This window comes from Nematolebias whitei, chromosome 16 (assembly GCF_014905685.2).
Source record: "Nematolebias whitei isolate Nwh7 chromosome 16, NemWhi1, whole genome shotgun sequence".
Lineage (NCBI taxonomy): Eukaryota > Metazoa > Chordata > Actinopteri > Cyprinodontiformes > Rivulidae > Nematolebias > Nematolebias whitei.
The window spans coordinates 42349262-42367206 of record NC_056513.1 but is presented as its reverse complement, the minus strand read 5'-3'; the positions used below and the strand labels follow the sequence as shown (position 1 = coordinate 42367206).

Below are 17945 nucleotides of genomic sequence, written 5' to 3'. Positions count from 1 at the left end.
GTTTCGGGATGGGTCTGGGTTGCTGGCCCTGGTTCTAGTTGGTCCTCGGGGGCTATGTGCCGGTCCGTGGCCTTGATCCCTGGTGGTGCGGCTGCCACCTCCTCCTAGGTATCTCTGTTAGAGCCTCTCTCCCCTGGTGGATCTCGGAGAATGGGGGTGCCTATTGGAGTCAGTGGGGGAGCTGGTCCCCTGTGGGGGGCATTGCCACCTCAGTTCACCTCCCCATCCCGACGTCATCCTCCGCCCACTCCACCACACCACCACTCAAACAGGGTTTTGGGGTTCAGGTGCACTACTGAGCTATGGGGAGAATCATCCATCACCGTGGCTGGTGGGGTCCTGGGCCCTAATTTTAATATACAACCTAGACACTCACTTATAACACTCTCAAAACACATGCATATATAGGATCTGGAGTGGGCACATGGTCGCACTTAGGTGGTGGGATGTACAATAATTTCCACCTCCCGGACCTGTGCCCACTCTCATATGTAGCATGTACACATTTAGGGTTCTGGGCGGAGATGAGGGGTGAACGGGCACCGCCTGCTCTCTGGGCAAGAGGTGGGTCTGTGCCGGTCGCCACCTCATCCCCCCATTTTAAACGCACTGTATATTTTAAACGCACTGTATAACAACATGCATCAACACCATATTCGAGTTGGAGGAGGAGGAAGTGGGTCTGTTCATAATTTATTTATGCATATATAGATTTTTATTTATTTTTTCACAAACACCTCCTTTCTCCGTGTGACACTGGGGTCGGGGATGGGGGAGGGCGCATCATTGGGGTCTGGGCTGTGGGTGGGCTTTGGGCCTTGGGGGCGGTTGGTGATGGGGCCGGTGCTTCGGTTCCTCCTGGGCTGTTCCGATTCTTTTAATCTAGGTTCCTGGTTGCGATGGCCGGCACTTTGACCGGGGTGGCTGCCGGCTTTCGGCGGTGGGTCGGCTATGGTAGTGTACGTGTAGTCATTGGTGGTGTAGGGCGACGGTTGGGGGCATGGCTTCGCCTCATCAGGGCACTGGCTGGTCTTCCTGTGTGGCATTTGCGGTGGGGGTGCTGTGTGTGTGTGGGGGTGCGTAGGTGGCGTCCTGGGGCGTCTCCGGGCCTATGGTGCAGAACTCTTGATGTGAAAGCCGGCCCTCCTCGGCTGCAGCTCCCTGCTGCTCTGCCCCTTGGGCTGGGGCCGGCCTGTGGTCGCTGTCAGGTAGATGGTGCATGCGGTCGGCCCGACAGAGATTCTGTCGGGCTATCTGTGTGTGCCTGTTTGTTGCTCAGGTTGGGTTTTTGGTGGTCCCCCCTCTCTTGGATCAATTTGGGCCCCGCGTTTGGTGTGGGGCCCACTCCCCCTGGTCGTGCCCCCCTTTGGCGGGGGGCCCCCTTGCCGCCGGTGCATTGGTGGCTCTCGGAGTCTGGGCTGGGTGGTGGGGTGTACGTCGGTCCACCCTGGTTGCTGCCTGGCGGGGCCTGGGTGCCCTGGCTCTGTTGGGGCTCTGCTGGGGGGTGGTATGGCCTCAGGGCTTGGGGCTCGGTGTCCATGGCTGGATCTACTTGGGGGGGGCATGGGTTGCCGGCCGGACCTGTGGGCTCGTCGCTGCAGCTTCCTGGAGGCTCTGCATTGTGGTTGCTGGGGTCACCCGGTTCTTTCCTCTGCTCCTCTCTGGGGGAGGGTGTGTGTGTGTGTGTGTGTGTGTGTGTGCACGGTTCTCCCTGTTGGGAGACTCCTGGGGCTCCGGGCCTGGGGGCTACTGTGTGTCTATGACTCCGGTCCTCCCTGTGTTGCCATTGTGTCCTGGGGGGCGGGTCTGTGGGCCCCCACATCCACTATTGGATATTCTTTTGGAGAAATCTGGTGGTGGCGGGCGTGCTTGCACGGGTGTTTGGATTCAGGTGCTTTGACAGATGCACGCTAGGTTGGGTAGTGGTAGAAGCTAGATGATTCCTTGTGCCATGTCGAATGTTTCATGGTGATATTGTGGGTGGCATTGTGCTGTGCATGTTGTTTTGTCGTGGTGGTCTCTCGTTTTATCTATTTCTCTTTTATTTATTTATTTATTTTTCTTCTTTCTTCTCTTTCTTTAAAAAAATAAAAATAAAAATAAAAAATAAAATTGAGCGATGATGATAAGTTCATTGAAACACTTCACAATGTTTTTACACTTAAACTGAGCTAAAAAAAGCAATGCTGTTATCGCTAGTATCACTCAACCCCCTGTGAATAGTAAACAGCCATCAGGGTGCTAATGATCCATTGTTAGGCTGATGGTCCTTCTTGATCATGTGAGCAGCTGGTTTTGGTTGTCAGCAGCAAAACTGGTTGATCCACTCTGAGAAGGTGTCAGGGTTTTCAGTTCAGGGCAAACCCAGTAGTGCGGAACAGGGACTCAACTCGGCAGAAGTAAAAAAATAGAAATTTAATGATAAATAATAAAATACAAAAATAACAGGCTGACGAGGCAGCACAACTTACAAAACGGGATGAAGGCACGGGAAGCTCAGAGGGATTCAGGAAACTCAGAAGACTCAGAAGACACAGGGACCCAACGAAGACGACGCGACAAAGAACAAGACTGAACAGACGACTTATATACAGGGACAAGACGAGGCGTGATTACAAACAGCTGTGACGAGACAAGGGTGGCACCAATTGAACTAAAGAGAAAACACTAGGGAACACAGACACAAACCGGGCCGTCAAATGGTACCATCCTTACAGTACCCCCCCCCCCCCCCCCCTCAAAGACGCTCCCAGGCGTCCCCAAAAAACCTCCCTCCCGAAGGACTTGGGCGGGTGGAGGGCGGCACTGCAAGGGTGGAGGGCCCGAGGAAACACAAGGAAGAAACCAAAGACCTGACAAAAACTAAGGCAAAACACAAGCAGGAAAACACAAAAGATCTGAACGGTCAAGAGACCGTCCCTAGAGTCATTGTTCCGGCGGGCGGCCGGGAGGCCATCCATCAAGCCGGGCCAGGTCAGTGGGGTGGCCGGGAGACCGTCCATCAAGCCGGGCCAGGTCAGGGGGGCGGCCGGGAGACCGTCCATCACGGGAGCCACGTTCTGGGGGGCGGCCGGAAGGCCGTCCATCACATAGGACCAGGGAGGCTGCGGCAGGCGGCGATGACAACTTGGAGGCCGCGGCAGGCGGCGATGACGACTTGGAGGCAGCGGCAGGCAGCGATGACGACTTGGAGGCCGCATCTGGCGGCGATGATGACTTGGAGGCCGCATCTGGCGGCGAAGAGACCTTGGAGGCCGCATCTGGCGGCGAAGAACCCTTGGAGGCCGCATCTGGCGGCGAAGAAACCTTGGAGGGCGCAGCTGGCGGCGAAGAAACCTTGGAGGACGCAAAATGCGTCATAGAGTCCTGGGGAGATGCAGCATGCGTCATAGAGTCCTGGGGAGCTGCAGCAGCCGACATGGAGGACCATGGAGGCGAATCCTCTGTGGTAGTGGAGAGCGTCGGCCCCTCTGGAGACTTGGAGAGCGTCGACCCCTCTGGAGACTTGGAGAGCGCCGGCCCCTCTGGAGACTTGGAGAGCGCCGGCCCCTCTGGAGACTTGGAGAGTGCAGCAGTTGACAAGGAGGTCTGGGGAGTTGCTGCTGCTGTCAAGGAGGCCAGGGGAGTTGCTGCTGCTGTCATGGAGACCTGTGGCTCTGCAGCAGACGACGTAGAGGCCTTGGGCTCTGCAGCAGACGACGGAGAGGCCTGTGGCTCTGCAGCAGATGACAGAGAGGCCTGTGGCTCTGTAGCAGACGACGGAGAGGCCTGTGGCTCTGCAGCAGATGACGGAGAGGCCTGTGGCTCTGCAGCAGATGACGGAGAGGCCTGTGGCTCTGCAGCAGACGACGGAGAGGCCTGTGGCTCTGCAGCAGACGACGGAGAGGCCTGTGGCTCTGCAGCAGACGATGGAGAGGCCTGTGGCTCTGCATCAGACGACGGAGAGGCCTGTGGCTCTGCAACGGGAGCAGGAACTGACTCTTCTGCTGCGGCGGCAGGAACTGACTCTTCTGCTGCGGCGGCGGCAGGAACTGACTCTTCTGCTGCGGCAGCGGCAGGAACTGACTCTTCTGCTGCGGCGGCGGCAGGAACTGACTCTTCTGCTGCGGCGGCGGCAGGAACTGACTCTTCTGCTGTGGCAGGAACTTCTGCGGCAGGAACAGGAACTTCTGCGGCAGGAACAGGAACTTCTGCGGCAGGAACAGGAACTTCTGCTGCAGGAACGAGAACGGACTCTTCTGCGGCAGGAACGGACTCTTCTGTGGCAGGAATGGACTCTTCTGCGGCAGGAACGGACTCTTCTGCGGCGGCGGCAGGAACGGAGCCCTCTGCGGTGGCGGCAGGAATGGAGCCCTCTGCGGCAGCGGCAGGAACGGATGCGTAGTCCATCTGGAACCCCTCAGAACAGGAGAGCTGAGGAGCGTCTGCCGGGACCCTCTCGGAACAGGAGAGATGAGGAGCATCTGCCGGAACCCCCTCGGAACAGGAGAGCTGAGGAGCGTCGGCCGGGACCCCCTCGGAACAGGAGAGGTGAGGAGCGTCTGCCGGGACCCCCTCGGAACAGGAGAGATGAGGAGCGTCTGCCGGGACCCCCTCGGAACAGGAGAAGTGACGAATCACCTCAGGGGCTGCGTGCAGCGTGGAATCCACCTCAGAACAGGAAAAGTGAGGAGCTGACCTGGGTTCAGATATAGCGGTGACTAAAGGGGCCTTTAAAGTCCTTATCTGAGTCAGAAACTGATTGTATTCTGGTAGGTGAGCAAGACCAGGCACAGACAATAAAAAATCCTCCATCAAAGAGAGTACGACGTCGGCGGAAGCTGGGTTATCCCTAGCTGCACTGAATAAACTCAGCAAAGTACTGTTTACTTGAGATATTTCTTGGGATGAAAATGAAAATATGAATGGAATATCTCCATGTGGAGGTGTGGTGATGGGTACCGCCCCCACTGGAAACCCAGGAGGTGGGGCGGCGGAACACGCCCCCACAGAGTCACTGGGATTAAACTCGGGAGGTACGGTCTGGCTGGGTCGGGCAGCCGCGGCATGGCGGTGAGAGGCCGGATTCCGCCCTCACCAGGAACCTGGAAGGTGAGGCGACAGAATCCGCCCCTACGGTGTCAAGTGGACCAGACTCGCCGAACTGAACAGGAGTGGACCGGAGCTCCCGCGGAACATTGGATCTCGCCCCCACCGGAACCCTGGGAGGTGAGGCAGCGGATCCCGTTCCCACAGAAACACCGGAACTAGCTCTAAAAATCTGCTCAGCCGACGTGACCGGGCCAGTCGCCGCGGACTGCCTCCAGAGCCGCTTTCCGCCTCTACAGCGGCAGCGGGACGGCAGAAGGACAGGGACGGAGTGGAGCTCGTCCATCATGGCTCGTGGAGGGAAAAAGAAAAAAGGTGAGTTTGCCGAGAGAGAACCCTGCCCGCTGGGTTCTGGAATGGTCGCGTCGTAATGTCAGGGTTTTCAGGTCAGGGCGAACCCAGTAGTGCGGAACAGGGATTCAACTCGGCAGAAGTAAAAAATAAAAATTTAATGATAAATAATAAAATACAAAAATAACAGGCTGACGAGGCAGCACAACTTACAAAATGGGATGAAGGCACAGGAAGCTCAGAGGGATTCAGGAAACTCAGAAGACTCAGAAGACACAGGGACCCAACGAAGATGACGCGACAAAGAACAAGACTGAACAGATGACTTATATACAGGGACAAGACGAGACGTGATTACAAACAGCTGTGACGAGACAAGGGTGGCACCAATTGAACTAAAGAGAAAACACTAGGGAACTCAGACACAAACCGGGCCGTCAAATGGTACCATCCTTACAGAAGGTGCTATTTATAAGACTGAGCTGAATACAGCACCTCAGACTGAGGAAGTCTTTCGGATGAAAGACGAAATGTTTCTACTTTTTTTTTGTTTTGTTTTGTTTTTTGAATGTCCAGAGGACCAGATTTAACTTTTTTCTTTTTTTCTACCTGGATAATTGAGCATGCATCAGGATGTTTCTTTCAGTAGTTATTGGTGCAGTGCCACCACAGGCAAGTGGGGGAACAAGTTGGTTCAAACAGGTTGGCTCGACCACACAGTGCACTGTGAATGCAAACACACCAGCTCAAATGTAAACAAAATGTCATGCATATTGGTCCCCAACCGAACCTAGTCTACCGGACTATCAGGTGTGAAAACAACCGTAGTCTCTGCAGTGTGTCCTGAATCTTCCCTGGGGTCTCCTCCCAGTTGGACATGCCTGAAGCACCTCCCTAGGGAGGCGCCCAGCAGGCATACTTACCAGATGCCACTGGCTCCTCTCAATATGGAGGAGCAGTGGTTCTACTCAGAGTCCCTCCTGGACGGCTATACTTCTCACCCTATCTCTAAGAAAGAGTCCAGCTACCCTGCGGAGGAAACTCATTTCAACTGCTTATATCTGCAATCTCATTCTTTTGGTCACTACCCAAAGTTTGTGGCCATAGGTGAGGTTAGGAACGTAAACCGACTGGTAAACAGAGAGCTTTGCCATACGGCTCAGCTCCATCTTCATCACAACAGACATGCACAGAGTCTGCAATACTTCAGACACTGCACCAATCCGTCTGTCAATCTCACGCTCCGTTCTTTCCTCACTCATGAACAAAACCCTGGGATACTTGAACTCCTCCACTTGAGGCAGGGCCTCACTCTCAACCCAAAGAGAGCAATCCACCCTTTTCCAACTGAGGACCATGGCCTCAGATTTGGAGGTGCTGATTCTCATCCCAGCCGTAATTCACACTCGGCTGCAAACCACTCCAACGAGAGCTCGAGATCACGGCATGATGATGCCAACAGGACCACATCTGCAAAAAGCAGAGATGGAATCCTGAGCCCTCATTAGGGTCCCTCGAGGATCATGGGAGTTTGCCCATCCAGTCTACATGTGTTTTGTGGACTTGGAGAAGGCATTCAACTGTGTTTCTTGATGTACAGTGTGGGGGAATGCTCTGTGAGTATGGGATTGGGGGCCCATTGCTACTGGCTATTCGGTCCCTATACAAGCGGTGCAAGTGTTTAATTCACATTGCCGGTAGTAAGTCGGACGCCTTCAGGGTGGGCGTTGATATCTGCCAGGGCTGCCCGCTGTCACCGATTCTGTTCATAACTTTTATGAACAGAATTTCTCTGTGCAGCCAGGGGGTGGAGGGTTTCTGGTTCAGTGGGTAAAGAGCTGATCCAGTGTTCCACGGCCAGGACGGAACCCACATTGTTCCTCCTGGATCTGAGGTTCAACCAATGATCTGACTCACTTCTCCAGTACTCCTGAATAGATCTTAGCAGGCAGGATAAGGAGAGTGATGCCCCTATAATTGGAGCACACCCTCCAGTACTATGGGCAGTGGCTGAAGGCAGGGATCTTGGCGCTCATTTTTTTTCCATAGTTTATTTGACAGGGACAATGCACACAAACATAGAGCAGAACAAGTCTGTGGCTGATGTGTTGCACAAAGAGTATATAGCTACAGCTAATTTGCAACTCCAGTCCCTGGTTGGGCATTTCTACGCATTAAAAAAAAACATACAATTTATCAATCAAAATACAGTAAGAATATATACATATTCCTGCCTACATATTCATGTAATCAACCTTGCAACCTCAAAATTCACATAAAACTATACGTACATTAAAATACGAACAATTTAAAAATCTAGATATAATAAAAATACAAAGTGTTTTCCTCCCTACATTTTCACAAACAACCTTGCAACCTCCGAATTTAACAAAGTTCATGCTCAATCATCCAGGTGTCAAATCCAATAATTGTCAGTCAGGTCATCTGGCCAGTTTCTTTTTTATAGAGCTGTTTCACCCTCTATCCAGAGGGCTTCATCAGTCTGAGGAGTTCCAGTAAACTGTTAGTTTCCCCATGAGTAAACTCCTTAAGTGGACCAACCAGTTTTCTGGAGCTAAGATGGTTTCTGGGGGCCGTCCTGTCCCCCGTCAACTTCTCCTGGGCAGGCAGCCACTGGGGAAACAGTTTACTGGAACTCCTCAGACTGATGAAGCCCTCCGGATAGAGGGTGAAACGTCTCTATAAAAAAGAAACTGTCCAGATGACCTGACTGAGAGTTATTGGCACCTCCAAATTTATTTAAATATCTTTTCACATCCTCAGTACCTCCCCATCCTCACATATTCAGCTAATATATTAAAAATTGTAAATATAATACTAACTCACTAATACATGCACTCCAACAAAGACTTCACATCCATTAAATCTGAGTATTAAAAATGATCACATCTTTGATTTTTCTTTAGCCAAGATTTAGTCATGGGAACAAACTTTCTCAGTTCAGGTATAGCTTTGACATGGGGGCAACAAGTTCCATATTGTTGTGCTTTTATATGAAAAAGTGGTCTGACCCTGGCTTACTAAAGTTGGCTCTTGGCTTCCCCCCACAAAAGTTAAATCAAGAACTGGAGTTTGCTCTATGCTGCATCATCAATATCAATCCCACAACATGGAGCTCACGACTGCCTTATACTGAATTTGCCCACAAGACTAATTTCTTCAATCATAGGGTTGTCTTCATTGAAAGCCTCCCTCCCTGCCTTCTCACAAGGTGAAGGTCGCAGGATTGCCACCCAGCTTGGGGCCTTTATGAATAATGTTTGCATGTTTTCCCCATACACACTTGGGTTTTCGCTAGTGGCCCTGTGATGGACTTGCAACCTGTCCAAGGTGTACCTTGGCTCTTGCACAGTGACCCCTGGAGATAGGCTCTCCTGTGACCAGAAAATGTAATACGGTTAAATAAAATGGATGGATAGATGGATGATGGATAGATAAGACCGGTGAGTCAGAGTGGAACAAAGGGTGTCATGAAGGTCAGAGGATTTGGGGGAATGCATGTCCCTTGTATTTCAGATCTCTATGAATGTATTGCAAAAGGGAGAAGTGTGTCAGTATGCTGGATTATGGCTATAATCCATTAATCCAGCCACTAACTCCAGTCGTCTTCAGTTAGAAAGCTCAGATGAGAGGGTTTGGTTTGACTGTCAGGGAAAGGGAAGATGATGATGACATGGGTGGGGCAACAAACCGATGAATAACTGTGAATGGATAAAAGCACGAGTAGTAGATAAAAAAGAAAAAAATAACGAACACATGACAGGATTTAAAAACACTAGTACTACTAGCACTAATAGTGAATGTAACTAAAACTCATAGTTAGTATTAAAGTAATACACATAAAAATATGTTGGTATACAGAAGAGACAGTTTAAAATCTGATCATGCTAAAGTAATCATGGTCCCAGTTCTGTTCAGCATTAATGACGACTGCTCTGGATGTCTCTTACAGTCAGAGGTTTGTTTGTTTGTTTGTTTTCTTTTGAAGTCATTTACTCAGACAGCTGTCGTCTCAGTACTAGTGCACATGTTCCAGAACCCAGAACATTTTGAATTGAGTTCAAGACCAACATCCTGCTGATGCAAACAGTTGATGCAAAGAGGATTTGTATTATTAATTTTAAACAGCATAACAATTAAAAGTGTATTTGTCACGCTCAGCGGCCCCCGCTGCCCCCCCATCTGCCTAAGCCTCTGCTCTTCATATCACAGCCCCTGTTTTAAGATCATTCACGTTTTTTCCTGCCTCAGTTTCTGTTTATTTCATCCTGTTTGGTCCTGCACTGCCTATCACCCATTTTCTGCTCCTGTCACTCTCTCTCAGCAATCACCACTCACCTGCCACACCTGTTCAGCTCACTACTTAAGCTCCACTCTCACTCTCCTCAGTGCCAGATTATTGAAAGCCTCACAGCCAGTAAATTATCCAGCATTCGTTCGTTCCTAGTTTCTTCGTTTTTGACCACAGCTTCCCTCTTGATTCCTCGTTTTGACTTTGCCCCTGTCTGGATACCACGCTCTCGGCCTACATGGTACAACCTCGCTCTCCTCTTCGACCACGACTACGGATCATCCTTTTGCCTGTTCACACAGCTCCTGGCTCTCGACCCCTGCTACGTCCCTGGATTCTGTTTCCTGCCCAGCCCTCCAACGTTCTCTGTCTCAGCTCTGCTCCTGCCACAGAAGGTTAGTGACGTGCACACCACCTCTCAGCTCCCAGAACCTTTTTGCAGTCACTAACCTGTCTGTCTTCATAGATTGGACCAGAACTGAGGCTCAGATCCTTCAGACGAACGCCTTTAATAAAATAAAACCTTTTATTTTAATATTGTCCTGAGTCAGGTGTTGTGCCGATCCATACAGACTCGTTACAGTATTTTGTTAGTCTAACAATGTTAAGCCAGGTCAGGACGGTAACCCGTCCAAAGTACCTGACTCATTCATGTTAGATTTATCTACCTGGATTATTGAGCATGCATCAAGATTTACTTGGTTAGGTTTAGGCAGCACAGTTAAAGAAAAGGAATATCATATTTATACCCACATTTTACATTAACATATGTACTTAGCATTCATATTTATCTGGTGCAATGAATAAATAACTTCACATTGACTCTTTTTGTATCTAATCCTCCAGTAAATATAAAGGGATTTCCAGGAGCATTAGTCTGTTGAACATCATGTCAGTAAATTCCATAACAGGAAGAAACTTTAATCGTTGCATATGTACATCCATTATTATGCCATAATAATGAAAGTTACATCAGTGACCCAACAATAACATTATCATCTATTCCTCAAGCGTGAATCAGGAAGAAATTGATGTTTAGGTTGCTGTTGTGAGTTTGGTTTGGACTTTACTTAAAGATTAGGAGAACATAAGACCAACCGTCAGGCTGACACTTGACATGATGAGGCATCAAGAAATCTGTTCTCGTCAATGTGGTTGTAGAACAGAAATTACATACTGTAGTTTTGTTGTCGCATGACCCCCGAGAACTCATTCTGTGCACAGCTCCTGGCAAAAACATTTCACGCAGGGGTATGTGCCAACTATTGTGTGATTGGTCAGAACTTTGCTGATGTGTTTATGCAGAAAAGGAGCTGCAGTCCAATGCTCTCATTTCACTTGTTCTACTGAGGAGCAGATGGCCGAGGCTGTTAGAAAATACAATCTTTTTATTTTTCTCCCTTGTCCTGTCCGACATCGTAGCACTCAGAAAAAAAAAGAAAAAAAGAAAATACAACCATCTTTACAACTGTTCTGGCAAAACTCATGAAGATCAAATAAAAATAGTCAACTTGTGAAAGGTGATCACACAGTTATTGTTCACAGAGAGGAAAAGTGCAGAAAGATGTGGCTCTTCATGGCTGTGCAGTCCAGGAGGAAGTGCACCGTGGCTGGGCAGTACACGGACACATTGTTTGCTCGTTATTGTGCACTGTCTTTTGGAAACGGTGATGGTCTCTTTGTGGAAAAAAATTGCAAATTAGTGCTTCTCCTTGATTAGCAACAGAAATACCATCTTCCTCCTCCTCCTCTTCTACGTTCTTCTATTCCTCCTTGAACTCTACCATCAAGTGAACATTAAAAATTCATCACTGCCGACTGTGATGTCTTGGTTTTTCTTTTTGAGCGGGACGTGTGCCACTGTGGCTCCTCCTGGTTTACCCGGAGTTTTGTGGTGCAGCCTTTTGAGTATAACATGTTCACGCAAAAAAATAAAATAAAAAAAATTCACAGTCACGAGAGCGAGAACAGATCTATTACTTCTCACAAAGTATGTAGCAGCCTCGAGATTTGCCAAACTAAAAAAGTCTGAGTGTAGTGGGTGACACCATGGCCACATGCTGACAGAAGACTGTCATTTGAACATCGAAGAATTGTGACAAAATTTTATTTGTTTATTTATTTATTTTACTTATTTCTTGTGGCCTTTTTGTTCCATTTACGTGTTTGTAACAGAAATATTCAAAAAAAGGGTTTGGAACCTAAACTGCAACGTTAGGCTCCATATCGTGTAATAATGCAAACACACACTGGTACATGGTGTTTCTCTGCTTGCCATGATAAAACGTCACACTAAAGGCTGTTTGTTGACATTGACAAAAGAGTCCACGAGTCCTGAAAAAAATATTAGATGATGCAGTAATTACAGCATTAGATCAGGCAGGTCCTTTCGACCTTGGAAACAGCACCGTCCACACAGCATGTTGAAGTTTACAAGTACATGAGTAAATAACATGTCAGAATTCACCGAGTCACCAAATGCAAACATATTTTACCTGAAGTTAATAAGTTATGAAAAGCTGAGATTGTCCTATTCTTATAAACAAATTTTGTAATGTCTTGACTAATTATGAATGTCTGTTCATTATTGACCTTTTTGTCACCAGGCGGGCAAGACTTTGTCACTGTGTGAGTGTTTGTTTGCCTGTCTGTTAGCAAAATATGTCATGAACTTTGGGTGACTGTAGATGATGATCGGGCAGCACGGTGGAACAATTGTTGCCTCTCAGTGAGCAGGTCCCTGGTTCAAACCCCGGTCCAGGGGCCTTTCTGGGTGGAATTTGCATGTTCTCTCCGTGCTGCGTGGGTTTTCTCCGGGTACTCCAGTTTCCTCCCACAGACCAAAAACATGCATGTTAGGCTGATTGGTAACTCTAAATTGTCCCTAGGTGAGAGTGAGAGAGTGAATGGTTGTTTGTCTCGTTTGTCTCTATGTGGCCCTGTGATGGACTGGAGACCTGTCCAGGGTGTACCCCACCTCTCGCACAGTGATTGCTGGACATGGGCACCAGCGATCCCCGTTACCCAAAATGGAATAAACGGGTAAAGATAATGGATGGATGGATGGATGGATGGATGGATGGATAGTTCTGATATAACTGAGGAGGTTGATTTGTGTTGAACTAGAGACAAATGTATAAAATGGTTGATGTTTCCTCCCTGGCCTTTTACTATGTTTACCTCCATGGTGGTGCGATTGCACTGGTGAGTATCAGCAAACCAGCTGTCGCCTGTCGCACACTGGTTCAAGTCGATGCCCTGAATGTTGACATCCACACGTATAACACCTCTAAAACAAGACACATACATGAAGGATGGGGGATGGTCAGCATTCTGTATTAGAGTAGAGAATCATTTTAATTTGAATAATCTGTTATCTTCTCTGGTACATCCACACTAGATCCTCCATGATGTAAAGATGATTCTTTGTTAAATATCTGATTTTGATCTAATAATTTTGGTTTTTCAAACTTTTCGAGGTTTGCAGGAAAGCTCACAGCACCCTGAGCCAAAGTGGAAGGTGAAATACAAATAATGCTTTTTGGTTTTAAAGTTTCAGGCTGCGTTAACACTCTATGAAAGTATTGTCAGACTAACAAGAAGTTTGACTGGCTGACAAAGAAAATTACAACTTTGGAGTTTCTACAACTGTCCACTCACAAGCACAAGTCCATAAAGTCCTGAAATGAACCAGGTGGGTTGTTTATTGTAAAATATAATAGTTAAATAGTTAAAAGTGTTTATTAAAAACTAAAATTACCTGAATGTAGCTAAAAGCTGAACTGAGCCAAAATGTAGCTAAAAGGCTAAAATTAGCAATAAAATAACTAAAAACTAAAACGAGCAATGAAGTAATTAAAAGCAAAGATTATCAAGACAGTACTTAAAAGTTAAAAGCAGCAAAAGAAGACAAAAATAAAGCAAATACGATGACTTATGAGAGCATGCTTTGTGAAGGAATTGATAAGATCTTAATGTAATTCGGGTAAAAATTTGGAAAATAAAAGTAAATTATGTTTTGAAACGTTACAAATACTAAAAGGCATAGGACAGCAAACCCACACGAGCTGAGTGTTTTGATAAACTGAATGATGAAACATTTAGAAAAAACTTTCAACATGAAAACAATTACTTAAGTCTTAATTGTCTAAAATATAAATGGACTACAATTAGTAATACCGCCACAGATTTTGTTTCCAAAAAAACAAAATTCTTGTCAGCTTGTGTTTGAGGCGTGTAAAGAGTGTTTTTGTCCTGACCTGAACTCTGGCGTCAGATCAGGTTTGAGTCCGTAGAAGGAGATGGACAGGGTCAACACCCAGCCAGGTACAAAGCGTCCATCCTTACAGTCCAGATATGGAGCGCTGGCCCAGCGCACGCCGCTGTGATCGGTCACATAGCTGTCGCCCTGACCCCACTTGGGGGTGTCTAAGGTGCTGAGGTCATTGAGGAGCACCCGCTTGGACAGAGAGGCTGTCTGCTGATTGGACTCTGAGAATTTTAGTCTTGTGAACCAGCTGTCATCAGGTGCTGGGGCTGGAGGGTGAAGGCTCTCCCAGGCCTTTGAAAAGTCCTGGAGGACGATGGTTTCCTGCTTAGCAGATGGGTTACGGGTTGCGTGAAGAACCAGTTGTGGCACCTGGGCAGTTGGGTCAGCATCAAACGTGATAAGAGCCCGTTGAATGACCATGTCAGCCTCAAGAAGGGCACGGACTAGGGCATGGTACCATTCCATATCCTCCTGGACGGTACTCTCTCGCAGGTCACTGGCCTGGAAGACCATGTTAAGAAAGTTAGCAGTGTTGGTCAGTGCATTCAGAGCTGGCTGGAGGGGGGCAAAAAAGTTGTTTGGTAGAGGTCCATTCTGCCCTTGAGTGCTATACGGACGGGAACAACGGGCCAGTTTTAGAGTGGAAGTGTTACCGGTATACAAAAAGGTCTCTGCTGGTGACCAGTCATCCTCCACCACTGTAGGAGCTTCTGAAGGTTTTCCTGCAACCTCAGGAGGTTCTGTGGGGAAGAGTTCTGTAGTTCCTGAACTGTTGGTTGAAGTATCGCTGCTGTTCAAAATTTCTCCAGTTAAAAACTTTTGAGTCACTTGTGCTTTTAAGAGGTGTGTGAGCAGAAGAAGAAGCCAAACCCGACTCATCCTGGCTCAGTGTGGAGGAAAGTAGAAAAAGATTGAAAGGGCCGCTCTTTGTGACGGGTTTCAAATTCCTGAGAGAAGTTAAAAGCTTCGCATGACGGTGAAAGTTCAAGCTGTCTTCGTGGATGTCTCCATGTTTACATTAATGAGGCACAGCAACAGCAGCAGGTGTCCTGGAGGAGGATGCTGCAGCGTCTGTGGCGCTCTTGCACCCACTCAGAGCGCACGGCTCCATGTGTGCAGCACGGAGCATGCGTGCGCCTAACACTCACACAAAAATAACGAACCTCGATGATGGAGATGGGGGTAAAACACGATGACCAGCAACAGCAGCATCAGCTTCATCCCTGTGTTGTCCATCCAGTATCTCCATTTAACTCCCGATCTGTTGTTTCAAAGTTACCAGAAAAAAGCACAAGCAGAATGAAGCGGAAGAGGGCAAAAAAAAGGAAAAGAGCCTCAAACTAAAAGAGAATGACCTTCAAGCCAGGTGAGAGGAAGAAGGGGCTATGAGTTGTGATAAAGAGAGGAAAAGGGAAAAAGATAAATCCTTCGATTTTTCTCCACTTCTTTGCTCATCTGTTGCTCTAAAGAGTCTCCACCTCATCTGACAGCAACTTGTGATGCTTGTCCAGCCCCTCCCTACCACTCACTTCCTCCTCCCCTCCCTCAGTTCACTCTCTCCATATCCATATTGCCTGGGATGCTCACCAGTGCTAAAAGGTGATGAGAGTGGTCCATCTGTTGTATGTGTGTGTGTATGTGTGTGTGTGTGCACGACTTTGCCGAAAAGAGGATGATGCAGTCAGCCAGAGATGAGCGTTAGGCTAAGCTCTTCTGCATTTGAGCATCCATCAAGAATCACCCTGCTGGATGGATGGATGGATTAATCCCTCCTACAGGAGAGTGGATGGAGATGCTCTTTTACTGTGATAGTTCTCTCTAATATAAACAAGCATTCAAAGGGAAAGCAGAGTTCAAACAAAGCAAACAAAAAGTGAGATTTGAATTTGATCTTCATCTTTGGGGAATTCCCTGCATGCATTCTGTTGGTGTGTGCGTGCAACAACAAACCAAAACAAAACACTTGATCTGTGCTCTAAAGTCTCTGTGAGGGAAAGATGCTGTTAGAAAATTGTGAACTAAAAAAAATGGATGAAAGAGAGACTCAGACGTGATGCAGACGTGAATCCTTGTTTGGTGTCCATGGCAACCGGCTTCTGAGAAACACCCCCCAATCACATACACAAACTCACAAACCCTCTTCCACCTTAGAACTTGACTGCAGAGCAGCAAAGGTGCTGCAGTGAGCCATGACGGGGATACAATGTGATACGTGCACGGTGTCAGACTGTTTAAATGAACGTAAGGTAAAATACATAACATTTTAGACTTGACCCATTAATGTAAATGACTATTTTTATTGAGTTAAAGATTCAAAATCTTTTACAAAACAAACTGTGTATTGTCTGACAGTATCTCTAATAAAAACTGAAGACTTTGTATTCCTTGAATGACTACACGTCACCCACTGCCTTTCATGCCAGAGTTTTAAACTAAAATTATATTTTGCTGAGAGGGGACGGCGTTATAACTGTTTGGGTCAAACAGTTTAAACCTTGTGTGACCGTCATGATCAATGTATTTTGCTAGTTCTGTTTCCAGTCTTTCGTACTTTAATTTTAGGTGTGTTTGAGATTAATGTGTTTATTATCGTACTTGTGGTGTTTTATTCATTCATTCATTCAGTCTTTATGTATACAGGTTAGTCTCATTTAGTCACGAAGACTGATTTTCAAGAGAGACCTATTTAAAAAAACCACACAGATGAGGTACACACAACAATAAACAGTCATAAAAAGCATATAAAATGTAAAGTAAATAAAAGTAGTAATATAAAATGAAATAAAAACAAGCTATTAGTCCTCACTGAGGGGACGCTGCAGGTAATGTCCCGAGAGTGCACGCTGTAGTTGCACTGATGATGTGACATGTAGGAGGAGATGTATGAAGGCAACAGACCAAGAAGTGATTTAAAGATGAAAATGTACCAGTGAGAGAGTCTGCGTGAAGTTAAAGATGAACAGTTAACCAGTGAATACTGGGTGCAGTGGTGGGTACGATAGTTACAGCCAGTTATGAATCTTAGAGCACCTTGATAGACAGCATCCAACATCTGCAAGGTGCTTGCAGGAGTATTCATGTAAATAATGCCACCATAGTCAATGTCCGGAAGGAAAGTAACAGTTACAAGGTGTTTCCTAGCATTCAGAGATAAACAAGATCTATTTCTGAAAAAGAAACGTTGGTTACGTACTGTAACCCCAGATTCTATGAGTATAGGCATAGCCCTTTAAGGCTGTCGCTGATGGGTTTATCCCGTTATTGTCAGGATCAGGTGGACAGGAACGAACCCAGTTGTGCAGACAGGACTCAACTCGGCAGATTATAAAAAACTAAATACTTTAATGACGAAATAAAAGGTAACAAAACAATAAGCTGACGTGGCAGCTAAACACATGGACTAGAAGACTCAGGGAGAAACTCACAAGGACTCAGGAAGCTCAGGGAAAATTCAGAAGACGCAGGAAACATGAAGACCCAACGAATACGACCCGACAAAGGAACAACACAGAACAGGAGGCTTATATACAAGGACAAGACAAGACGTGATTACAACAGGTGTGACGAGACAAAGGTGGCAACAATTAAACTGACGAGGAAACACTAGGGAAACACAGACACAAACAGAAACAGCAAATGGTACCATCCTTACAGTACCCCCCCCTCAAGGACGCCTCCAGGCGTCCCCCAAAAAACCCCCCTCCCGAAGGACTTGGGTGGGTGGAGGGCGGCACTGCAAGGGTGGAGGGCCAGAGGAAACACAAGGAAGAACACAAAGAACTGAAAGAACTAAGGCAAGACACAAGCAGGAAAAAACACAAAAGATTTGAACGGTCGAGAGACCGTCCCTGGAGTCATTGTTCAGGAGGACGGCCGGGAGGCCGTCCATCACGGGACCATCGTTCAGGGGGGCGGCCGGGAGGCCGTCCACCATGGGACCATCGTTCAGGGGGGCGGCCGGGAGGCCGTCCAACAAGGAACCAT

At 47.5% G+C, this 17945-nt stretch overlaps 1 protein-coding gene across 1 annotated transcript in view; it reads right to left on the bottom strand.

Moving 5' to 3' along the window:
• Positions 1-14650, bottom strand: part of gpr179 (G protein-coupled receptor 179) — a 54139-nt gene extending 39489 nt beyond the window's left edge. Inside the window, exons 1-4 of the mRNA XM_037689912.1 lie at positions 14615-14650; positions 14229-14516; positions 13951-14180; positions 12872-12980 (exon numbers count right to left, since the gene is read on the bottom strand). Of these exons, the coding sequence (XP_037545840.1) occupies positions 12872-12980; positions 13951-14180; positions 14229-14516; positions 14615-14650 (663 nt within the window). The remainder of the gene's footprint in view (positions 1-12871; positions 12981-13950; positions 14181-14228; positions 14517-14614) is intronic.
• Between the last annotated feature and the right edge of the window lie 3295 nt (positions 14651-17945).